Raw genomic sequence first — 24,700 nt, 5'->3', positions numbered from 1 at the left:
ATTAAAATAATAACAAAGAAAAAATCTCAAAAAATAGAGTTTAGCACATTTTCCCAAAGTAAGAGTTGTAGTATGAACTAGGTGAGGTTATCTATGTATACTACAAGTTTGGTGGCACTACAACAATCTATACTGTACTTATTGGCTATTATATGCTTGTAATAACAATAAAAAATATCAAAAAATAGAGTTTAGCACATTTTCCCAAAGTAAGAGTTGTAGTATGAACTAGATGAAGTTATCTATGTATAATATGAGTTTGGTGGCACTACAATAATCTATACTGTACTTATTGGCTATTATATACTTGTAATGACAATGAAAGAATATAAAAAAATAGAGTTTAGCGTATTTTCCCAAAGTAAGAGTTGTAGTATGAACTAAATGAGGTTATCTATGTATACTACAAGTTTGGTGGCACTACGATGATCTATACTGTACTTATTGGCTATTATATGCTTGTAATAACAATAAAAAATGTCAAAAAATAGAGTTTAGCGTATTTTCCCAAAGTAAGAGTTGTAGTATAAACTAGATGAGGTTATCTATGTATACTACAAGTTTGGTGGCACTACGATGATCTATACTGTACTTATTGGCTATTATAAGCTTGTAATAACAATAAAAAATAGCAAAAAATAGAGTTTAGCACATTTTCCCAAAGTAAGAGTTGTAGTATGAACTAGATGAGGTTATCTATGTGTATGATGAGTTTGGTGGCACTACAACAATCTATACTGTACTTATTGGCTATTATATACTTGTAATAACAATAAAAAATGTCAAAAAATAGAGTTTAGCGTATTTTCCCAAAGTAAGAGTTGTAGTATAAACTAGATGAGGTTATCTATGTATACTACAAGTTTGGTGGCACTACGATGATCTATACTGTACTTATTGGCTATTATAAGCTTGTAATAACAATAAAAAATAGCAAAAAATAGAGTTTAGCACATTTTCCCAAAGTAAGAGTTGTAGTATGAACTAGATGAGGTTATCTATGTGTATGATGAGTTTGGTAGCACTACAACAATCTATACTGTACTTATTGGCTATTATAAGCTTGTAATAACAATAAAAAATGTCAAAAAATAAAGTTTAGCGTATTTTCCCAAAGTAAGAGTTGTAGTATGAACTAGATGAGGTTATCTGTGTGTTCTACCAGTTTGGTAGCACTACAATAATCTATACTGTACTTATTGGCTATTATAAGCTTGTAATAACAATAAAAAATGTCAAAAAATAGAGTTTAGCGTATTTTCCCAAAGTAAGAGTTGTAGTATAAACTAGATGAGGTTATCTATGTATACTACAAGTTTGGTGGCACTACGATGATCTATACTGTACTTATTGGCTATTATAAGCTTGTAATAACAATAAAAAATGTCAAAAAATAAAGTTTAGCGTATTTTCCCAAAGTAAGAGTTGTAGTATGAACTAGATGAGGTTATCTATGTGTATGATGAGTTTGGTGGCACTACAAGGATCTATTCTGTACTTATTGGCTATTATATACTTGTAATAACAATAAAAAATGTCAAAAAATAAAGTTTAGCGTATTTTCCCAAAGTAAGAGTTGTAGTATGAACTAGATGAGGTTATCTATGTATACTACAAGTTTGGTGGCACTACAATGATCTATACTGTACTTATTGGCTATTATAAGCTTGTAATAACAATAAAAAAAATAGCAAAAAATAGAGTTTAGCGTATTTTCCCAAAGTAAGAGTTGTAGTATGAACTAGATGAGGTTATCTATGTGTATGATGAGTTTGGTAGCACTACAACAATCTATACTGTACTTATTGGCTATTATATACCTGTAATAACAATAAAAAATGTCAAAAAATAAAGTTTAGCGTATTTTCCCAAAGTAAGAGTTGTAGTATGAACTAGATGAGGTTATCTATGTATACTACAAGTTTGGTGGCACTACAATGATCTATACTGTACCTATTGGCTATTATATGCTTGTAATAACAATTAAAAAATCTTAAACAATTTAATTTAGCACATTTTCCCAAAGTAAGAGTTGTAGTATAAACTAGATTAGGTTATCTATGTGTATGATGAGTTTGGTGGCACTACAATGATATAAGGTGTAGTCATTGCTCATTTTATACTTAGTCTAATAGTAAAATAGAGGTGCCATTTGTCATTCAGGCTTTGGGAAATTCCTCAAAAAATGTATTATTTTCAAATCCAATAAATGTGGTGTGATATACATGAGATCAGATACATATAAAATGAATTTGATAATAATCCACCTCTCCTTGGTGACACTGTTGAAAATTTCTCTGTGATTATGTTTCTGGGGTAGCAACTTGCACACGGTCCCTAAGTATCTGCGGAGCCGCAAGCTCTGCATTGGGTCCAATGTAATTCTCCCAGCGCGGTGGGAGACTCGTTTTGAGGAAACTACGGTTGTAGCTGACTGTCTGCCTTGCTGTGGTTACAGAGAGGTGTCTGTTTTGTAGAATAAACCATCCACCTATGAGTTATTGATCCGGAAAAGCCGAATCTGTGAATATCTTTCTAACTTTACCCAAGTATGAAACCAAGACGTATTTTAACACATAACTCTGTATTTCAACCTTTACAACCACAGTAGTTTAACACGGATGTCAAAGCTTGCCATTCTTAAGTTACCTTCTAGACGTTTAGTGGACACGTATTTTACTCGTTTCTGTTGTTTCTTGCTGTCAAGTTAGTAAAATTGCTTCCTTTCTATGGTATAATCTTCATGTTGCGAAACTACAGCCTCTGGCTGGTCTCTAAATAACATTTTCAAACGATGTTTTGACGCTGAAGTACTGCTGAGTCCCTCATCCATTAAACATTTACTTCAAATAGGGCTGCAAAATATGTAGGCAATGTGTTTTTGATGCAAAAATAAGGTATACAATATGCATTTAGCTAATACTTGCATGGGCTGCAATAAAAATGTTAGGTGATCATTTAGAAACCATGAATTCAGGCCCTCTTTGCCTGTATATTTTTGTTTAATGCAACCTAAAATGTTTTAGAAGTTAAAGACGTGGTAAGACCAGCGACTAAGAAAAAGCAGACATTTGCCAGAAGCAACTTTTTCAATAATACTTGTTGAAATAAAAAATTCTATCTTTTTTTCAGTAGCTAGATTGACTTATTGTTATCAGGGATATTTGTGCTATGAACCCAGTGGAGAAAGACACTTTTTAATTATTTCTGCGTATTTGTTGCACTCAGATTGCTATTGCAACACTCACCAATATTAAGGCATATCAGATGTTTCACTAATATTGTGCTGCCATAGCTTCAATAATGTTACATAGGACTGGATGGTATAGAAGAAAAAAAAAAAAAACATTGATAAGATGGAAAATCACATTGATCGAATTTGATAATTGTTAAATAATTCAAAACATATATTTTAAATGCAGCCCTGTATGCTGTTGCTCAAAGGCTTATTTTAAGATAAAGAACACAGAAACACTGAATTCAAACTCAGTCCTTTATTCAACCAACTTTTTTACCAAACTGCAAGATTTTTTTTTCTCTAATGTAGCTGTTTAACACCCTGGTGTACATTTATACTCATAACCAGCTCATGTCTACATAAGAGATAACCTACTGATCATTTCTGCAGGTCTTACAGCTACATAAGGTTTTATAACATAGCATAATGGGAAAAAAAAGGAATAGAGTAAAAAGTCATAAGTCCATCAAGTACCCAAATTTGCCATAAATGCTTATCTTGAAATGCTATTATAAATGCTATTATATCACTGTGTCTCCCTTTTGGTATAATCTAAAATAACTCTTCCAGTCCCCAGTGATGTGTCTCCCTCAACAAGCCTCCCACCTCTTGTTGAGGGCCAGCTGAGATGCTTCCTGCGCGTGACAGTAAGCAGGGTGTTATGGACAGTCCACAAGCCTCCTTCTCCAACATTCATACGGCTGCGCTGGTGGGGAGAGTCATCCGACGGGACGTACTTCTTTCCAAGAGATGGATCTCAGGTTGCTCAGAAAAACGTCAAGAGCACAGCTCGTTACCCCATCCGCTGCAGCCCAAAGCAGTTCACCTCATACCTCACAGGTGAATAAGGAGACGTGGATATCTGTCGCTTTTCTGCAGTTTCTAAATAAACAAGTCTTTATTTTCTTAACAGATATGGGCTCTGTGGTGCTGGAAGTTCTGACTAAACCGGATCATTTACCAATTGCTCGGGCTCAAGTAGCTGGCCTTTCCCGTCTGTCTCTGTCACAACCTATCAGTGGATTTTACACTCTTGTGTCTCCAACCTCTGAAAAGCTGGGAGAGGTCCAGGTGAGCTAATGTTTCTCTTTAAACTATGTGTAACTTAAATGTTCTGGAATACCAAATTATATATTTTGGTAATGAGTACTTTCATCTGCAATGTAATTAGGATCATGGTTCTCTGACCGTGCACATCTCCGCCTCATGTTTGACCTCCTAGGTTTCCCTTAATTTGGAGCCTTTAACCGAAGTCTATGAATGCCAAAGCTCAGGTCCTGCTACAGACTTCAGCACTGAAAGGATGCAGGTACCCAGACTGACGGTACCCTCTCAGCCCATATCACTCTCAGCTGGAAGTGGGAAAGAATCAGCCGGGAGCAGTGGTCAAAACACACCGAGGTTTGGAACAGTTTATTAATCAGTACCTGCACCGAGTCTTCCTTGCTGAACTCCTCTTTTAATCTCTTGTGTTACTTGCTCAATTATTTCCAGAGGAAAAGATCACCTGTATTTTCAAGCTGTCAAGAAGGACAAGGAGACATTGGAGAATCTGATTCCTACATCATCCAGCAGATCTCCAAACAGTCAAACTCTTGTGAATCCCACGACTGTGGAGCCTTGTCCTGGGCAGAGAAATGACGATATCATCTCAGGTCAGCAGCAGCATAATTGAATCGCTATTGTGCAAAAGCAGAAATGTTTAATTATAACTGTTGACTTTTGTTTTCTTGTTGTAGTCCTTCTGGAGCGTGGAAACAAGCTTAGAAATGCAATGGTGGAATCAGCTTTAAAATGTGACATGGACTCTGCTCTTCCTCTAAAAGACAGCCCTCTGCCTCTACCCAAGGATAACATCCAGCCCCCTATACCGTCAGTGGTTTAATTTTTTTTCTTCAAGATTTCAAAAAGTAAATTTTTTATACTCACTACTTTACTTTTTGTTTGCAGCTCCTTCCCTTCTAGATCAGGTGTTTTACTTCAAGATCTCCTCCATGCAGACTCGGCCCCGAAGCACCCTGATAATGGAGCCTTCCCCTCAGACAGCGGCTTGGACTGTCTTCCAGACATGGACAAAAGAGCTGTGGATCTGCTGCTTGGCAGGTAGAGGGCCTTTTAAGTTACAACTGGATTTGTACCACCAACATCTTTTCACCTTTTCTTACATTACAAAAAAAAATGGACTTTTGTGTTATAGACCAACAGAAAGTAGTGCATAATTGTAAACTGAATGGCTTTGTTTGGTTTTGCAAACCGAACCCCTAAAAGTGTGGAATGCTTTGTTTTTTTCCCCCTCTAATCACTAATTTGATCCTCCTTTTACTGCGAGTAAAACCGGAAGTCTTTGGGGTTCGTCTCTGCAAGCTTTCCACAACTAGAGACTGAAAATCTGCACGTTATGAAATAGCTCAACATCACTCAGATTTGATGGAGCGAGTCTGTGCACCACAGTTTTTAAGTTTTACTAAAAATGATCAGTTTAGTTTAAGTCTGGACTTTGACTGGGCCGTTCACACAGGGGACACACCGCTGTGAAAGTTGCTGACATTGCTTCTCTGCTTCAGTTAAACACCCCACAATCCTGTTCTGCATCACTATCACACTCAAATACGAACAGAAGATATAACATTTGGCTATAACCCTCCCCTTCCCCTCTGGAGTCACACATGCAAACGGCAATGAGACGGAAATCAACGGCGGTTGGTAATATTGGCCCACGTTTACTTATTAAACTGATACCGAATTGTGAAAAACTTACCAACGTTGGCTTATTTTAATATACGCTAATGGCAATTTATCAGAATTCCCTAATTCCCACATATATGAATATGCTTTGATCTAAACTGTTCCTTTGTAGCTCTGGGTGTTTGTTTATGTGAAATTTCTGTAAATATTCCACTGACTATTAACTATATTTACTAATTTAATGGCTTCTGTAGACCATTGCATGTGCTGGATGTTATTTAGGGGTTTCAAATTAAAGGGGAATGAATACAAATGCACATAATACTTTTTGGTTTTTTGTTAGTGAAAAAATGTAACAGAAAATCATGTTTATGTGCTACTTTATGTTGGTAAACCCACAAAAAAAACCTACAAGATTTATTGGAGTGTAGTGTTATAAAAAAAAAGCATAAATAGATAAGAGTGAAAACATGTAGATAAATGTGTGTTTTTGTTTCTTTTTTTGCAGCTGGGAAATCAATTTAAAAAAAAAATTTATTACTAAAAAAGTTTGTAACCTATGTATCTTTTCCAACCATTTCACCATTACAACAAAATCAGAAAAAAAAAAAAAAAAACAGTACATTTGTTCTCCTAATGTGACAAAATGTGCAAAGGCTCAAGACGAAATCACAGTTTTTTGTGTGGACTGGAAGTAGAAGCATGTTTGTTTTCAGGATGTGGTTCTTTACCTTATTTTAACTTATTTATTTACTTAATTGTGTGTTTATTCCCCTCAGCTCTATTACATCTTTCTTGCCACTCTGGGATGTGCAAGGCTCCCCTCCTGAATCTCTCTCTAGCCACAGCAATGTGTGCTCAGACAGCGAGCTCAATGATCCACTGTATGATCAGAGCTTACTGGAAAACTTGTTTTACAAAACTCCTGTAAGTAATTACTTTCATCTTGTAGTTTTACCCAATTTCTTTAGCAGACAAGTTAATGAAGTTATTGTTTAAGCACTCAGATACTAGACCAGATGTTGCAGGGGAGGACGGTCAAGGAACAACATCAAGTAAAAGTCAGCCAGAGAAAGTGACGCAGTCTGGACCGAGGCTCAGTAAAAGGTAAGAGCCTCAAAAAGTATCTTAAAATCACTTGGTTTCACCTACAAACTGTTCTAACACATATTTTGACTTTGTTCAGTCCAAACTTAGATCAACAGCTGTCTGCAGATGGTGGTGATGACATCGGTCCTCCGCTCAGTGCAGAGCGCTTCAAGTTGCTGAGTTCAATACGAATAGCAAGAGTCACCATCGAGTCACTGGCTTTACCTTCAGGCAGCTCAGCCACAACAACCAAAAAGGCCCTCAAAGGGAAACCTCCACGACCATTTCCCAGCAAGAAGTGGTAAAACATTTAAATGTTATTTTAAGCCCGATTATTGCCTCGATCTTCCCCTTCCGACAGGCACCAGCTGTTGGCGTGGCTCTTAGGATGATCTTAAAGTGATCCACGATTAGTTATAACAATGGACTTTATGACAAATATCTATTTTAGATGTAAAAATACTAAGATGTTCAGTTTTTATAATTTTTATATATTTTTTAAATTCAAATTAAATATTGTCACACGGATGTCGCCATGTTGTTTACGCTACGATGCATTCTGGGTAAATGACATATACTAGGTTCTAGCGTAAACTCCATCCAGCCAAAACAGCAATGAGTAATGTTAAACCTTTTCAGTTTGAACCAGAGGGCGTTGAAATTGCTGACAATGTACTACTACTACTATTATAAATAGTAATAATAAATAGTGATGAAACGATGATTGACACGTACCGCTCTTAGGACTCTGTGATCCCGGCAAGTAGTGCTCTGTGTCTGCTGTCAGGTCCAATAACTCCAGCTTAGGATCTCATCGGTCCAGTCTTTGGTCTGCCACTTGTTTACCAATTTTGTTGGTAAAAATTACTCAAAGTCTTCTGGAGAGAAGAGTTGAGGTCAGAAATGTTAGTCCTTCGGAAGTTGTGTTCTTCCAAAGGCTTTTTCCCATTTATTTTTCATGTGGGAAGCGATGAAGACTCACTTCACCGTTTCTGTTGTTTTCTGTTTTGAACTTGCAGCCAACAGTGACACCATGTGGCATTGTCTAAATTTACACCAGTCAAACTCAATACAATAAAAAAACAACTCGTGTAACTCTGTAGGTTCCAGTCCAGTGGGGACCTAACCGCGTCATTAACCCAGCATGCATTGCACAAGGGAAAAAATGCCGACCTCCATGGGTGAAAAATATACCAAAGGATACACAATTTTTTAAGTAAATTTGAGTTTTTACGTATCACAAACAGCAATTTTGAAGTTAATAGGAAAATTACAACATATTTAGCCCAACATTTTCAGCTAATCTTGGATCCCTTTAAGAGATATTCCTGCCGTTTGTGGTCTGTTAAGAGTGATCTGGTCCGCTCGGTAGAACGTTGGGACTGCCCTGATCTCAAATCTGGGATTTTCAACATGTTGGATATTCTTGCCATAATATCTTAGCGTGTGTGGTGTCCCCCAAGGACAAACGAGCATACAGCGTGTTGAATGTGACGTGTAGCCAATCAGAAAGGGTGGTGAGGGAAACCCAGAGATTTCCCGTCGGACATCTGAATGATCCCGAGTGAAATCTGTTTGTGTGTGGTTTGTTGAGGTCCTTTTAGTATTTGCAACCCTTTTTATCTGAAAGTTTCTAAAAAAAATCTTTTTTCCAGTACATATTTTGTGGAGTACGTTTTTCCGACGACTTCCGCCTCGGGTCAGTCTGGTCGCAGTAAGGCTGGAGATGTAGAGGTGACCAGAGCCGTTTCCAGCAAAGTCGCTGTTGGAGGTAACATTTTTTCACATAATTTCTATCACTGTTCCCGACAGTGTTTGTTTCTGACGTAGACTTCTCTGTGTTTGTTCTTTAAGCTGTGAACTTCCACCAGCTCTCTGTGTTTCCTGTCCACTTCAACGCAGCAGCAATCAAACGGTGGTGGGAAACCGAGCTCATTTTTAAGATTTACTCAAGAAAGAGCGACCAGAAGAAAGTAAGGCACTCAGAAGCTCCTGCTCATTACTTTATTAAAAGTAATCGACTGCAATCAATCATGTTTTATTTATAAAGCACATAGCAGGCTGTTAGACAACTCGATTTATGCATCCTAAGTGTTTACATATTCATACACCAAAGTAGACTATTGCAAGGATTTTTGTTAAGGACACTTCCTCATGCGGTACAAGAAACGGGAAATTAACTCTCAACCTTCCCATTTTTAAACATCTATTCTTCCCAGCTGACATCAGGTGTCCCCAAATACAACCCAGTACTTTACGGCAGTTATAGAAAATAAGATGAAGCGTTCTGCCCCCACACCACAACATGTTGAAACTATCAAAATTAAATAGTAAATAAAAACAGATCAAAACTGTCATTTAAACTGTACATCTGATGAAATACAGTTCTACTTAATTATAATTAGTAAACAGAAGAGACTTGATTAATTTTATGTAAGAACTGCATTAAATGATAAAAAGATCTAAAGCCCTGGAAAATGTATTTTATCCAGAAATAATAAATCAGGACAAAAATAAAAAATGTATTTTTTTTTTTATCCTTAAGATATTGATTCCCTTATAGGCTGTTTTGTAGTTCCTTTAGGTTATGCTTTTAAAACCAAAAAGACAAGTAAGAGACACTCTACTCCTGGATCAATGTGTTTGTGTGTGTGTGTTATTTATTTTATTTAACCATGAAAAAAAATCCCACTGAGATTAAAATCCTTATTTTCAAGGGAGTCCTGGCCAAGAGGCAGCAACGTTAAGCTTACATATTGAACAGAGATACATTTAATTAAATGACAGGTACATATATAAAAAAAAAACATATCAAGTAAAACAAATGTTCAAATTCTTTCACTTTCAACTTAAAAGCATTTAAGGATAAAAACTCAGTCAACTTCCAGTCTCTTTGTAAAAAAAAAAAAAAATCCACACACAAGGAGCTGCATAGATAAAGGCTTTCTTCCCTGGCTCTGTGCGGGCAAAAGGAACAGTGAGCAACAGCTGATCGTTGGATCTCAGGGCATAAGAGGCCACGCTTTTCTGTGCAAGTAAGGTACAAGTGTAAGAGGGCAGTAATCAAAGAAGGGCCATGTAAATAAAAGTGTATGTTTACACCTCTACTCGCTCCCTTGAATATGTAAATACTAAAAGGTTTTGCATTATGTTACATGTTGTAAATGCGTTCTTGTACATATTCCAAAAATAAAACAAACTTTTAAATCCTGTTTTCAGTAAAGGCTCAAGATGATCCGTAATTATAACTGGAGGTAAAGATTTAATATAGTTTTTTTTCCCGTTTTTGCAGCCTGTTGCTGTCGGTGAGGCTGTTCACCCTCTGCGCTCTCTGCTGCAGAGCAAGGAGCTCAGTCAGTCTCTCAGTTTGCTGGTGCAGAGCTTGGAGGGAACACAGGACGTTGGTCCGCTCAGGGTGATTCATTTATTTTACATGCATTATTTTTTTGTAACTAACAAAAGTAAAGAGTTAATGTGACCCTGTTGCTGTCAAAGAATTGATGAGAGATTATATTTTGCAGGTCTCCATAGAATTAGGAACACACAGCAAAAGTTTCTCCGCTGAAAAGACTGAAACGGTGGCTGCAAGAGACGCGGCACCTTCGAAAGCTGCAGGCAGTTCTGAAAGAGAGAACGTTCGAAGATCTCTACATGTGGACTCTGACGGGGAGTCCTTAACGGTTCCCCCTTTAGACCATCCCAGGCTGAATGTTTGGACTCCCCAGGAACCTGTGAAAGGACCATCAAATCATCCTGAGATCCGAACATCTCCTAAATCCTCCCAGCAGGTCGAAGCGGACCCTGAGATCCTTCTGCATGCCTTACTCATGGTTCCAGACGGGAAGAACTTCAGCTGCGGCCCTCTGCAGGCTCCAAACATCTTCTTGAACTGTAAGTTGTTCTGGTGTGATGAGACGGCGAGATCCACTGTCAGCTGGGGCCAGGCAAACCCCACGTTCAACTTTGTTCAGGTGGGTTCATAAAACTGAGCCGTCTCGCTCACTCCGCATCAGTCGATGTGTCTGTTATTTAATTTCACAGCCATTCTTGCTTTAAATGTGTGTGTTTATTGCAAAGCATCTTTTCTGATTTAGTTTTTAAAGGAATAGTCTTAAATCACAAGAAATTGTTTTTTTCTCCCAATGAAAACCAACTTTCTACTTGCATAGTTTTTCGGTGTAGTGACATTTCATAATTTGCTGCCCTACTTCGCTCTATAAATAATTTTTTTTGAAACAGAAATGAGGCCAATAAGTTTGCTAGGACATACTATCACAAAACTAAAAAAAAAAACTAAATGTGATTATCCTTCCTCCTGTTTTTGTGTAAAAGGTGACACCCGTGGGCTTAACAACCAAACTTTTAGAGCGGATGAAGAATAACATGATGGTGATTGAAGTGTGGCAGAAAACCGGAAGCTCTGGGAACGATCGTCTCCTCGGCCTTGTTAAATTGCCTTTACACCAGTTCTACATGTCATTTAGGTAAGACAAAAAAAACAACAACACACTTTTTATTATTTAAACAGATGGCAGCAAGAGATGATCGAATCAATTAAAAAGGAGCATGTGTTTAAGTACTTTAGGTGTTAAATAGTAGATAAAAGTATTTATTGTATTGCCATTATTTTCTTAATTGGCAAGTTTAGGTGAGCAGCAATAAATAAAAATCAAATCACAACCATTGTGATATCGGTGTCTGCAATATTGAAGTCACAAAGAACTGCTTTTGCAATATTTGTTAGGATATTATATTTTAGGTGGCTGCTCTTTATGCTCTGCTTATCAATAATGCATTTGGACTCTAAACCACATCTTTCAGATATGCCTGTGCAATATATCTTTCATATAAATTCATTGGCTGAGAGTGGTGGGGACTATTGGTAAAAAAAAAGAAAAGTGGCAGGAATATGTGGATGAAAAATTATTAATATCATATTCAGCAATTTTATAGTAATTAAATGTGTTCCTGATATTGTGAACCTCAAGTAAGTTGCTATTGCTACGTTTGAGTTTATGAATAACTTCACCCATCTTCCCAACCAGTCACAGTAAATCTAGTTTTGTTTTTTAAGTAAAAAGAATAATGGTTAATATACAGCTGACTGATTATCAGGGTGCTTGCGCAAGTCTTGAAAGTCTTAATAAGTATGGAATTTTGAAACACTGTTTTCCAGACCTTGAAAAGTCTTGAATTTTGTGTGAAAGTCTTAATAAAGTATGGGAAAAAAATGTGTGGTAGAATTTTACAGTATGCTCAAAGGCATTGTGAAATGAGAAATAGGAAGGTAGGCTATAAAACTATAATTTTACTAACTGGTCACGTACTGTATTAGCCTAATGGAATCAAACACTTGTTTGATGTGAAATTCATGTACTTGTGATTTTCATGTTTTGAAACGTTTTCATCAGTAAAAGCATAATTTACTGTGAATAATGCATTTGTTCATTGAATACTAGCCTATAAAAATTAACATTTCTAATAAACAGTTTGTACAATCTCAACCAATGAAGTAGGCAGTAGGCACACAAGTATACAAGTACATAAAGTTAAGGTCTTGGGAAAAAAAATATCAGTTTTAAAAAAGTCTGGAAAAAGTCTGGAATTTTAATTTGGGAAAAGAGCAAGCACCCTGGATTATTAATGGCAACAGTTACCATGTTTGCATTCTCCTCTAAGGGGCGCTGTTGTACACCTAAACAGTTGGTCTGTATCTCACAAGGCTTTGAACTGATAAATTAACAACAAACTGGGCCACAGGAACTTTTTTAATGTTGTTCGACACGTGCCCGTTCTTTTCAGAGATCCCAAGATCACCCAGCTCCTTCTGCAGGCGCAGTACCCTGTTTTAGGGGTCGACTGCTACATGCCCGTCATCGACGTGTTCTCTGGGAGCAGCAGAGGAAACCTCAGGGTCGTTCTGGCCATGGGCCGGGCCGAGCAGATCGTCTCCCTCCAGCGCTCCAGAGATCAGGAGTACGACTCTTTGTCTCACACGTTGAGACCGGTTCACATGCTTGACCACCAGCCACACTCGCAAACAAAGGTACGTGTTCAGTTAGGGCTGGGCGATATGGATTAAAAAATAAATCTCCGATTTTATCATACCAAATCCGATTAATCCTCCTTTTTGTTTCATAAAAAGAAATTAAAGAAATTATTTTAAAACCTTGCTTTTTATGTCAAGCATTTCGTCAGGGAGTTGACCTGGATTCAAAGTGCAACTAAAAACAAGCTGTGAAACATGCAAAACAAGATGGTAGCCGTGCCATTATAAACAATGAAAATATAACAAAACATTTGCTGCTAGTGGTATTACACATTGAGCTAAGAACAGGCTTCACTGCACTTGTGAACTTCAAACTAAGTAAAAAAAAAAAGGAAATAAGTAAATGAAGTACCTCATATTATGGTAAAAAAAAGTTTCCACTTAACAATATTTTGACAGTAATTTTGCCTAAACATATATTCAGCATCACATGCTGTTCTCTTCATGGAAACCCAATGAGTGTATTGGCAAAATAAAATCCAGATTTTCCAAAAATGAAATGTTAAAGAATTGTAAATTTGAATTAATCGATTAAATCGATTTATCGCCCAGCCCTATGTTCAGTACGTGTAATATTTATCGTGAGAGGTGTTAGACCGCTTCTATTTGTTAGTATTCAACTTAATCCCTGCTGATGTAAATCTTACGTAAGGTCAGAATAAGCGGTAATAGATTTGATTAAGTATGTCGAGAACTTTGATTTCAATGGGCTCAGTGCCTCACCCTCTTCTCGTACTCGTTTTTCCATAAAGGCACATTTATAACTGTGTCAGTGCTCAAATACTGTATATAAACCGAAGGCTTGTCACGCCTCGCTTTCCTTTTCTTTCTGCTGACGTAGACACCCTGTAACCCTAGTGTTTGTCTTTCAGGTGAATCCAGCGCCAGTGAAAATTATGCGAGAGCACGTGTTTGTTATAAGAGTGGAGAAGGTCAGCGGGCTGACCCCTCTGCAGTCTACAGTGTGGGGGGAGGCGGACTGCTTTGTTCAGTACGCCTTCCCCTCTCAGGAGTTTAACGCCGGTTCAGATCTTGAGCAAAATCTCACAGAGAGCAGTAAGGCCGGTTTTTAAGAAAAAACAAACTTTAAGGCCAATAAGTTTGTGTCTGTTCCCACCTACTCACTTCTTAACCCTCATTCTACTCCACCAGGCTTGAACCTGCAGCCGTTTCGCACCACCACCACGCTGTGTGTCCCAGACCCGGTGTTTGGTCACACCGAGACGCACGTTCTCCTGGCTCCTGAAGGAGTCCCCGTCCAGCGGCTGCTGCTCAGCTGCCTGTCGAGCCGAGGCCTGAGCAGCGGTGGAGGCATCCAGTTCGAAGTGTGGTGCAGGTTTGTACTCGAGCCAAATGGATAAGATGACGAAAGTTGACAAAGAAAATGCTTATTTGTGTAGCATACATCCTACTGGTATTTTAGGATGCAGACCCGTGGTCAGATGTGTTATTCTGTGACTGTTGCTTCAGGCATCGTACGATCGATACCTGTTTCCTCACTAAAAAAAGGAACTAAAAGTAGGTAAAATATAATTAAAATTTGTCCTTGATTTTAGTAGGCAAGTTTAAATGATCTGCCAATGCAATAAGATTTTTCCACTTAAAATAGGAACAACTCATGTCCATGACCTTATTTCACGTGCAGTATATCTTATTATCTTATTTTAGAGATCAAAATACTCATACCATGAATTGGCAGATAGTCTTATTTACCTGCTTAAAGCACAAGTGTATAAGTTTTACACAGTGGGGCACCATCTAGTGGTGAGCTAAATGAATTACAAACGACCTCGGTCATCGTGTGGAATGGTTTTTGGCACTGTGTGTTTTTCTAAACTCAAAGTAATGTTTGAGTTGTGGGGTTTTTTTGGGCTCATTTCTGAACCTCCAGTCTCTTATTTGACCTTTTAATATGAGCAACTATAAACACAAGTAGAGACCCGCTCACACTGCTGCGCTATGGATGCTGTGAACCGCCTCTGCATGGCCACATACTCCCTGAGAGGGAGAGGGAGACAAGATGAACTAACGAGCCGTCTCTACCGGGAGGACAGAGAGGTTGCTGGACCACACTGCCCTGTTTCTAACATAAAGCCAAAATAAACTTCACGGTGATATTGAATTAACTTACCTGTTGTCCAGCAGAAAGCCTGTAACCTCTGTATTCATTTAGAATCGCCGCTCCCTCATAAATTGCCTTCACTCCACCTGGTAATAATAGCTACACTGAAATAGACGCGTTTTTTTCTGGGTAATTACTTCTTTTTCTTTTCTTGGTTACTTTCTCTTCCCTATCGCTGGGCAAAGAGTACGGACGGTCCTCGGTTTCAACAGAATACGGCACATAGAATGATCTTGGGTCGTCTTTGCTTGTTTATACTCCTCCACCACCGACAACACGTCCTCATAGAAGACAGATGGGGAAAAAGTCTGTCCCCTTTCAGCTTCTGAAATCAGAAATGGTGACGCAACATGGCGTCTCCCAGTCGATGCACCCACACCTATGCATTTACAATCTACTAATTCTAAATTGTAAGACCGCTTTCATTTTTGATGTGAGGTTATTGGACTTTGCCAGAATTGTTATTTTTTTTTTAAAAGCAATACTTGATTTTTGCTCATTAAAAGCCAAATTAATTACACGCTGTTACTTTAAATCAAGGACAAATTGCCTTTAACTCATCAAACTCATTTCAAGGAAATTTTACTTACTTTTAGTTCCCGTTTTGCAGTGCTGCCGATACTGAGACTGCTCTGTAACTTTGGCTTCTTTAAGGACAGGGTGTGTCCTGTCCGGAAACGTTTTATACATCATTACATCTATTACATTGTACACATGTGCCTGAGTGCAACTCCTTTACTGACATTTAAAAGCACCTACACCCTGACGCCTCCTGGTTTGTTTATTTGATTGTTCTAATGTTTATTTACAGATATTATTATCCAAATGTCAGAGATCAGCTCGTGGCCAGAGGATTGCTTCCCCTGTCCAAATTGTGCGCCATGGCAACCATGCAGAGGCAACATCCAAACGAGGCTCAGACGTTCTCGCTGCCCCTGATTCCCAGGACGGAGGGCCACTCAGGAATTCAACCTCAACCTTCCGGTAAACACGTGCACATCTGTAGAGGTGATCCAGCAGACACGACGAGTATCTAATCTATATGCCTGATGTCTTTTGTGTCTCAGGTTTACTGGATATTTGCATTCGGTACAACCATAGGCCTTTCCGACATGAAGGACAGACTGGTAGAGGAGCAGCTTCCCGTGTCGTGACGCTCGTGGTTGAAGTGCACAGAGCGTCTGGTCTGAAGGCGGCAGCTAGGTGCACTTTTAAATCCACCTGTTTGATTAATCTGTGTAATTTTCACAAATTAAAGGTCATAAAGGGGTGTTTCTTAAATATACAAAGCCTTAGAAAAGCATTCTTTGCATAGAAAACATTGTATGTATTTTGTTGGGACCAGTGACGTGCAGTAGGGTTCATAGCTGGTGAGGTACTGACGTCATCAGTCAGATTTACAAATATATACACTCTACAGAGTAGACTCATTGCAAAGTGCTGAAGGAGACTAATTGAGCCAAATAAATTCACCAAGATACATGGAAAAATATTGATTCTTTGATGAAAAAAAATAAAGCTAAATTATTTGTCATTTGATTGGTAACAGTTTGAGTTATGATGGATTTCTGCATTTGTAACACATTTAAAAACTATAACACACATTACGCACATTTCATTACAAAAACAAAACATGAGTAATTATCGCTGTCTTACCTCTACTTATAAATGAAGTCCAGCTGCGCTCTTTCTGAACAAAAATATCATCATTTTCCAGTAAAAGTTCTCTTTATCTTCTTCAGTTTTAAAAGTCTCTCAGTCTCAGTGGAGCTCACTGCCAGGGAGGAAAGCCTTCCTTGATCAGTCCCGTTCTGGCTGTATTTTAGAGTCTTTTTAGTGTTTTACTTGTTTAGCAAACTCGCTAACAAAACATCCATAACTTGCTGTGACTCTACAGCTTTGAGCGGTGCCCTGCCTAGAGGCCAAGGAACTGCCAGCCTCACCTACAACCAGTTCTTTGCTGTTTATGATCGCCCAGCAGCACGAAAACATGTTACCTGCACACAGTTTGATGACCAAAACACAATAAGCTATCCACATACATTAAATTATGGAAAATCAGCTCTTAACTGTTTGAACAATTGAATATATGATCTAGAGACAGGAAGATGCATTCACAGAATGGAAGCCAGCGCAGTTAACATGGGATTGCGCAATCCCAGGGAAGGCCAAGCTCGCTGCGGCCTCACCGGCTTCGCTATGAAGCGCCACCAAGGATTTACATGGAAAATAGCAAAAAGTCTGCGATTTTAAAGAAAATATGATAAAAAATTAGGAAATTAGATAAAAAATTATAACTTTTATTACAAATGACTGAGTGAATCACAATTTATATTATGTTATCATCATTATATACTTTCTTTCCATAATGACAAGTGAGGCCTGGCCTCACTTGCCTCCCCTGACAGCACGTCACTGGTTGGGACGTTATCTTAGAGAAACGCAAAGTTGTGCACAACTATGAACTAGAAGGGAAATGATAGTTTTCAAATCCTTGCACCCCAAAAAATTAGGAGTGTGCTCGGCATTTGTAAACAACCTCCTTTACTTTGTTGCCCCCAAATAAAATCCACTGGAACCATTTCCCTTCAGAGGTCGCATAACGAGTAAATTGTTCATCTGTGTGTGTGTGTAATTTGATCACAGATTCAATCCAGCTGTTCTGTATGGGCTTAAGAGGTTAGCTGTAAAACATTAATGAACAAAACATCACAAAGACCAAGGAAGAGAGTTCAAGAATGTGCTCTGGCCAGATGGGACCCAGATTTGACCTTTTGTAATGCCTACAGGCAAAATTGTGCCAGTCAGAAAACTAACACTGCACATCACCCTGAACAAATCGTCTCCAAAACATGTTGGTGGCTGCAAAAGAGACTCCCAGCAGCCACTAAGCTCCTTCCAGCAGGACAATGACCCGAAACACACAGCTAGAAGTCCAGTCGAATGGTTTAGACCCAAGTATACCAATGTGTGTGAATGAAAACCTTGATTTGTGGTGAAGCTTGTGAGAAAAAGGAAAAGGGGCATGACTGCTTTAGTGAAATACTGCATTCAGATTGTTAACCAGCTGGATGATAATATGCTTTATGACACAATCTGCACCAACCTAATGCTAATCAGCTGAAAAATAACATAGACACGCTGCATCCCTCATCTTAAAATCAGTGTTTTTTTTTTGTTTTAGTACAGTAACATCTGGTCCTTTTTATCTTTACCTTCTCAGGGCAATATCCGAAGAAAACGATCAGTTCAGCTATTTATTGGATGTCGGGGTGAACCCTTTCGTCACGGTTCACCTGTCCTTCTTACCTGAGAGCGAGAGGAGGTGCACCCGTACGGCAGCCAGGACCTTCTGCCCTGAATTTGACCACCGCATGGAGATGACCTGTGATCTGCTGTTTCACACGAGCAGTGGAGAAACCTGCAGCCTGGCTGAGCAGCTGGAGCAGGCCTCCGCTGTCTTTACTGTCTGGAACAGAGACAATCGCAAAGGTTAAGGGAACTCCCGCTACCTTAAACAACACTAAACCGCAGCAATGATGTGTGATTAGAGTCTTGTTAGGTTTAAAGCTGAATCTTTAGTTTGTTTTTAATTAGTGGCATCAGCTTGTAAAATATTTGTTCTCGTCTCTTGCAGCAGTGAACGCTCCTCAACTAACGGAGACCATGTTGGGTACTGTGAAAATACCGTTGGTTGATCTTATCCGTAAAAGAACAGGTAGGTTTTACTGAAAGGTGCGATGGCTCAAGCTGCGCTCTTTGATATGAAACACAGAAGCTCATTTGTATTTGCCTGAAACATTTAGGTATTTCTGGCTGGTTCGGGCTTTATTTAGTCCGTGAAAAACGTCCTTCGCAGCCGGGCCACATCTTGGTCGGTGGCCTGGAGGCTTCCATCAGCTTTGCCCACCACTCCGACAGAGAAAAGGTTATTAAAGCCGCTCGGGGTTTGGGCTGGGAAACGGCCCACGGCGACCGCGCTCCGCAGGACGACGAAGAATGCTGGGAAGGAGCCTCGAGAAAACTCTCTCTCACTTTTTCAATGCCTAAAGCGTGGCTCCCTGTCCGTTGTCTGTTTGCGCCGGGCCTCTGGGAGCTCCAGCGCTCCACCTACTGCTACCTCAGGTACAAGTTCTTCGACCAGGACGCCTTCTGCTCTCGGCTGAAGCACCCGTGCGTCGAGGAAGGCGGAGAGGGCGACCGAGCCACTGTGAGTTTTGAAGGTAGTCGAACAGTGGAGCTGGGAGTCAGCCAGCCGTTGATGTGGTATCTGAGGGAGGAGAAGCTGGAGGTGCAGGTTTGGGTCACCTTCTCCAAAAACAGAACCACAAGGCCGAGTGACTCCGACCGACTGGTGGGGTCTGCTTTTGTCGATCTGTCCTCTCTTGCAAAGACTCCTGAGCAGAAGCTGTCCCTAAGTGGTATGTAAAAACATCACAAAGTGCTTGTTGCTTTATTTAAAACATGTCTGCAGTGGGATATCTAATCTGATCTGTGTTTTTCTTTTTCTTTTTTACAGGAGTATACCCTCTGTTTATGCGCTCTGCGGTCGATCTACAAGGTGCAGCTCTCAGGGTGCACATCACAGCTTCGGCCGGCGACGTTCCCACGCGTCTGTCCGCTGCACACGGCACCCAGGTGGACTCTGACAGTCAGAAGGAGATCTTACTGGAGGAAGTGGCAGACGCAGACAGCTCCCTGTCCTCTGTGACTCCGACAAAATCATCCCAGCCCCGAAGCACGCACAGGAGTAAACCGTCAGGAGAAACCCCAGACATCACGTCTGTGCTCCACACAGAGGTGAGCGTGGATGAGTCCTTCCCTGTGACTGTGGCAGTGGACCGAGCCATGCACCTGAATCTGAAAGGTGATTGTATTACCTGAAATGTTTCCTGTTTGTCTGTAGTTCATTGTGAAAAGCATTTATTCAACTTTAGATTTTTGTCACGTTATAACCACAAACTTCACTGTAAAGTCACAGTGTACAGGTGAATATTTTTAAAACCATTTGTATGTGCAGAATTGATTGTGCAAGTTCATTTGTGCAAGAATACAGCTTGTAATTTACCGTAGATTTAAAATACAGTATAAGGTGCAGCACTGATTTAAAAGTAAAACATTTGAAATGTAAACAACGCAGGAGAAAGTCACAGTGTACAGGTGAGTATTAAAAAAAAAACATTTGTATGTACAGAATTTGATTGTGCAAAGGGCATTTGTGCAAGAATGCATTTAAAAACTACGAGTTCGGCAGCATTTGTAATGCTAGATGAAGATGCAATGATGCAAAATGTGCAAATATGCGAATGTTGTGCAGAGTTTGTGGGTTATAGTTCAACAGTTCAGCAACAGTTCAACTGTCTGATGGCAGCAGGGAAAAAGCTTTTGCAGAGTAGGATACGTGAAAAGTCAAAAAACTATGGAGAGCATTTGTTTTCAAGCTCCTGAGTTGATACTTTTATGGTTATTCCTGATTGCCGTTACAGCAGCAGGACTTTTAGGGTATATCCCTAACAGCACATTTGAGAATGACAATATTGTCCGTTCATCTCCAAAATAGCTTAAGTTCAGTCCCTTGGATGATGGATGTGTCTGAACATGATTCTGAATTAGGTTCTGGTGTGGAGTGGTCCACTCATAACACAGAATACGCTTTAATCTAATCCATCTCGTTGGATCTCCGGCTAGAAGGGGAGCCTTCTCAGCCAAACTTCCAATTGTCCTGTATTTAGCTTCCTTCATTTTCTTACATTTCACCAGCTTCTCTGTCCCTGCTGAAGAAAATTTTGCCTGTGTCATGATGCGTTAGACATCATGAGGCAAGCAGGTCGGCATCACCGTGCTTCATTATGGGTTATGGTGCGTTCAGGGTAATATGCACAGTTTTCTGCACCGTGTTGCATTTAAGTCAATTATGGTCTCATCTGCTGAGCTGTGAAACTGCAACTCCTCCTGAGTTACCCTGGGCCAACAATAATGAGGGATTCAGACCAAAGCATTGCTGTTCCACCTCATATAAACCGCACCTGAATGATTTTAAATATGTAAAGGGAGAAATTAAACAGCGAATATGTATCTGTATTGTTCCAAATAATATGTTTATCTTCTGTCAGGTTGTCCTCTAGCTGAGCGCGCTGAAGGGACTCCTTGCTGCTGTGTTTCCTACGTCACAGCTGACTCCTCTGAGCCGGTCTCCACATCTGTTGTAACCAACACCGACTGCCCTGTGTGGGACCATCAGCACGAGTGCAGGTCCAGTTACAACTCAGAACTCAGCATGAAAAGCTAAACTGTGTCAGATACCAAGTTAATGCATTTGCTTTACTTTTCCAGGCTTTCGAAGGAGCTGCTGGTCGATCCACAACAGTCTCTTGTGTTTAAAGTCTGGCATAAAGGAGGTACTGTGAGGAGAGTGATGCTTAGACACGCTTTGTTGTATTATTTTGTCGTTGTGATGTTTTTTTTTCCCCCCAGAAATAGAACGGGTGATTGGATTTGCCAGTGTAGACCTGTCTCCTTTACTCTGGGGTTTCCCGTCGGTGTGCGGTTGGTACAACATCACGGACTTCGGCGGTCAGTGTCACGGTCAGATTAAAGTGTCCGTAACGCCTCTGAGGGGAGTCCAGGAGCTGCGTGGGCAGAGAAGAGACGTGACTGAAGAGGCTGCCAAAAACTCATCAGTAAGAGTGCAGTTTATAATAGTGATTTATAAAAGTATTAGAGCCCTAACAATTAGCTTATTCACAGGCTTTGTTTCAGGCCACTGCTCTCAACTATCAAACCACAGCCGTGTACAGCAGCTTCCCCTCCCACATCAGCAGATTCCCAGAGCAGAAGATCTCATCGCCAAACCACAGCGACACGCTGTTCTCTGAAAGGTTGCTACACAGTTTAACGACACTGGCAAGTGGAATCGCTCTACCTTTTTTTAAAAATATTTGTTAAATATCGCAGGCCCAGTGAGAACGATCGGCATTTCGAGCACATGGACAAAGTACGTCTTTACCATCAGAATCTGCAAGAGCAAGTGGCGTCTCACTCTGCGTGTGGCAACTCAACCAGTGACATTAACCCCTCCAGCTCATTTTTGTTTTCAGCGCTCAGGTATTACAAGTAGTTATTTAGTTTCCGTTCTTTTACATGTACATTTGGCATTTTTTCTTTTAAAATGATGCCGCCAATATAAAATCCACTCTAATTGTTTTTGTTACGACAGGAGAAAACTTAGCGAGCTGGACAACATTCAGAGATACTTTAATCGTAAGCTCTCTACTCCTACGTTCCCACCTCTGAGCGAACAAGACGTAAACAACCAAGACGCGGATCCAGGGATCTTGGAGACCGACACAAGTCAGCTGCTCCTCAAGTCCAACCAGCTTGTCGGGGAGGTCAACAACATCATCAGTGGTGAGCTTCTTCCCGAAGGTTGAAAGATCAGTCGACAGGAGCAAATACACAAATTCAGTAAAAAAATTGTACAAATGTTGGTCTTAAAAAAAGGAAAAACAGAACCCAGCAGCTAACTGATGCCACGTTATACTGAAAATACTAACAACGTGTTGTACAAATGAGAAAATACCAGCAGATACTAGGGCTGAACAATTAATCGCATTTGCAATATAATCACAATTTAAAAAAAACGCAATTTCCAAATCGCAGAGGTCTGCAATTTTTGGCTATGTAACAGTTAGTGAATCAGATACATCCTTTAAGTGTCAGTAAAATGTTTAAAGTGGGATTGCCTCCACATGGAAGGGAAGAGAGCTGCAGCAGTGAGATAATCTAATTTTATTACTTGTTCTAGAGTTTATATAATCATGCTGTTTTACCAGAAACTTTCAGGAATCTCATCATAGCATTAAGTTCTGGTCAATTAGTTTAATACATAGACTTGTTGGTTACACTTCATGTTCAACACGGATTGACGTCCAACTCAATTAAACGCTGTTTTCTTGAATAATATTCTGATTAATAAAAATATTAAAAGTTCTTGTTTTAAATAGTCCTTGTTTACAAACATCTTTATCTAGAGGCCATTTTTGTTTCTTGTGGTTAATGCAGAGAAAAGTCAAAATCAAATCGCAATTTTAGTTGAAATAAATCGTAGTCAGAACACAATCATTTCTGCTCTGAGTTGAGACGCAGCGGCTCTTTTAGCACCTAATCTGCACAGCGATGAAACGGATTGATTTGTTGTTTGTATATCTGGTATATCAATATATCAATGTATCAGCCCTAGCAGATACATTGTTAAATTAGTAAGAGAGACATAAACATGATTAAATAGTGCCATGTTATAACACTTATATCAGCATTAAACTGAATAATATTGTTTAAAATCAACCTCGGTCACTCGGTGTCAGGGATTTTGTCAGGGAAAGGTTTTCATTCTCTCTTAATAATTCGTCTCGTCTCTCAGGCCTACGGGGTCACGTCTTAGAAACGATTCCCTCCGACACTCAGAGCTCCTCAAACTCCCCCGTTGAACGCAGCAGCCCTCGGGTCACCCCCGGCAGCCTGTCCCACCCAAACACGGCGACCGATGATCGTTTGGACGTTGGATCTCCGCCGCCGCCGTCACTGCCCAGCGCGGACAACACGGACTCTGACCACGATGAGGAAAGGGACAAACAAAGCAGCAAGGACGACCTGTCAGAGGATGAACACAAAGAGGAGACAGATGTTAGATCGGATAAGGAAGCTGGTGAAGAAGAAGAAGAAGAAGAAGAAGAAGAGGATTTCGAGGAGGTGGTGCTGAAGCCGAGGCCACTAAACGAGGTTACATCGTTAACAGACAGAACTAGTCCCTGGACCAGCATCCTGTCAGACCCTGATCTGGTTTCTGTCGAGAGCATCCAGGAGTCAGATATGAGTGAGGATGAGGACAGAAGTCTGGTGGTAAACCTAGAAAGTTGCATTTCCAGTGAGAAACACACAGAAAGTGTTTGCCATCATAGCTCTGATGAGTCCGCAAGAGACACGTCACAAACAGAGAGAGATGATAACAGGAAGCGGCTGTCTGTTGATCAGGCTCAACGAAAGGAGTCAAGCAGCCCCGACAAGTCTGACGACACATCTGCAGCTCCACAGCCTGCCGCTGGCACACAGGACACTTCAGGAGCTCAGGACACGCTTCAACCGTATCCTTGATTCATAGCTATATTTACCGTCAGCTTTGTTTTTCCTTCATCTTATCTGACTGCCAGGTCAGATCAGATTTCTGTAGCAAAGCTGCCATCATGCGGAAGCTTGTGTTACAACAGTTATCATTACTTTTATTTATAGAACGCTTTACAGGACACTCAAAACATATACTAAACATGCTAAAAATAAAAAGTAAAGATTAACATACATAAATCAGCCATTCAAAGTTTAACCCGGTGATTTGAATTTGGAGTGTAGGTTTAAAGATGTACGTAATGCATGTTACAGTATATGTAACATTCATTACTCCCCATGCATAGGAAGCTGATGACGGATGACTTCTGGGTTGAATGTGTTAAGAAAAGGGAGCCAG

General features: G+C 39.8%; 1 protein-coding gene across 3 annotated transcripts in view; it reads left to right on the top strand.

Moving 5' to 3' along the window:
• c2cd3 (C2 domain containing 3 centriole elongation regulator) overlaps positions 1-24,700 on the top strand; it is a 33,270-nt gene that overhangs the window by 4,393 nt on the left and 4,177 nt on the right. The window contains exons 2-31 of one of the 3 annotated variants that reach the window (XM_036149696.1): positions 3,809-4,078; positions 4,152-4,309; positions 4,461-4,639; positions 4,733-4,893; positions 4,978-5,110; positions 5,189-5,341; positions 6,703-6,850; positions 6,924-7,030; positions 7,110-7,313; positions 8,668-8,783; positions 8,867-8,985; positions 10,305-10,427; positions 10,534-10,983; positions 11,345-11,496; positions 12,815-13,058; positions 13,934-14,117; positions 14,214-14,397; positions 15,995-16,167; positions 16,251-16,386; positions 18,407-18,675; positions 18,824-18,901; positions 18,990-19,604; positions 19,703-20,050; positions 21,297-21,435; positions 21,517-21,581; positions 21,658-21,863; positions 21,931-22,061; positions 22,138-22,287; positions 22,400-22,590; positions 23,603-24,323. In XM_036149696.1, the coding sequence (XP_036005589.1) occupies positions 3,809-4,078; positions 4,152-4,309; positions 4,461-4,639; positions 4,733-4,893; positions 4,978-5,110; positions 5,189-5,341; positions 6,703-6,850; positions 6,924-7,030; positions 7,110-7,313; positions 8,668-8,783; positions 8,867-8,985; positions 10,305-10,427; positions 10,534-10,983; positions 11,345-11,496; positions 12,815-13,058; positions 13,934-14,117; positions 14,214-14,397; positions 15,995-16,167; positions 16,251-16,386; positions 18,407-18,675; positions 18,824-18,901; positions 18,990-19,604; positions 19,703-20,050; positions 21,297-21,435; positions 21,517-21,581; positions 21,658-21,863; positions 21,931-22,061; positions 22,138-22,287; positions 22,400-22,590; positions 23,603-24,323 (6,307 nt within the window). Of the gene's footprint in view, positions 1-3,808; positions 4,079-4,151; positions 4,310-4,460; positions 4,640-4,732; positions 4,894-4,977; positions 5,111-5,188; positions 5,342-6,702; positions 6,851-6,923; positions 7,031-7,109; positions 7,314-8,667; positions 8,784-8,866; positions 8,986-10,304; positions 10,428-10,533; positions 10,984-11,344; positions 11,497-12,814; positions 13,059-13,933; positions 14,118-14,213; positions 14,398-15,994; positions 16,168-16,250; positions 16,387-18,406; positions 18,676-18,820; positions 18,902-18,989; positions 19,605-19,702; positions 20,051-21,296; positions 21,436-21,516; positions 21,582-21,657; positions 21,864-21,930; positions 22,062-22,137; positions 22,288-22,399; positions 22,591-23,602; positions 24,324-24,700 lie in introns of all 3 variants that reach the window. The other 2 variants (XM_036149697.1, XM_036149695.1) reach the window with 2 other exon arrangements.

This window comes from Fundulus heteroclitus, chromosome 18, assembly GCF_011125445.2.
Source record: "Fundulus heteroclitus isolate FHET01 chromosome 18, MU-UCD_Fhet_4.1, whole genome shotgun sequence".
Taxonomy (NCBI): Eukaryota; Metazoa; Chordata; class Actinopteri; order Cyprinodontiformes; family Fundulidae; genus Fundulus; species Fundulus heteroclitus.
This window is presented reverse-complemented; position numbering and strand designations above follow the sequence as displayed.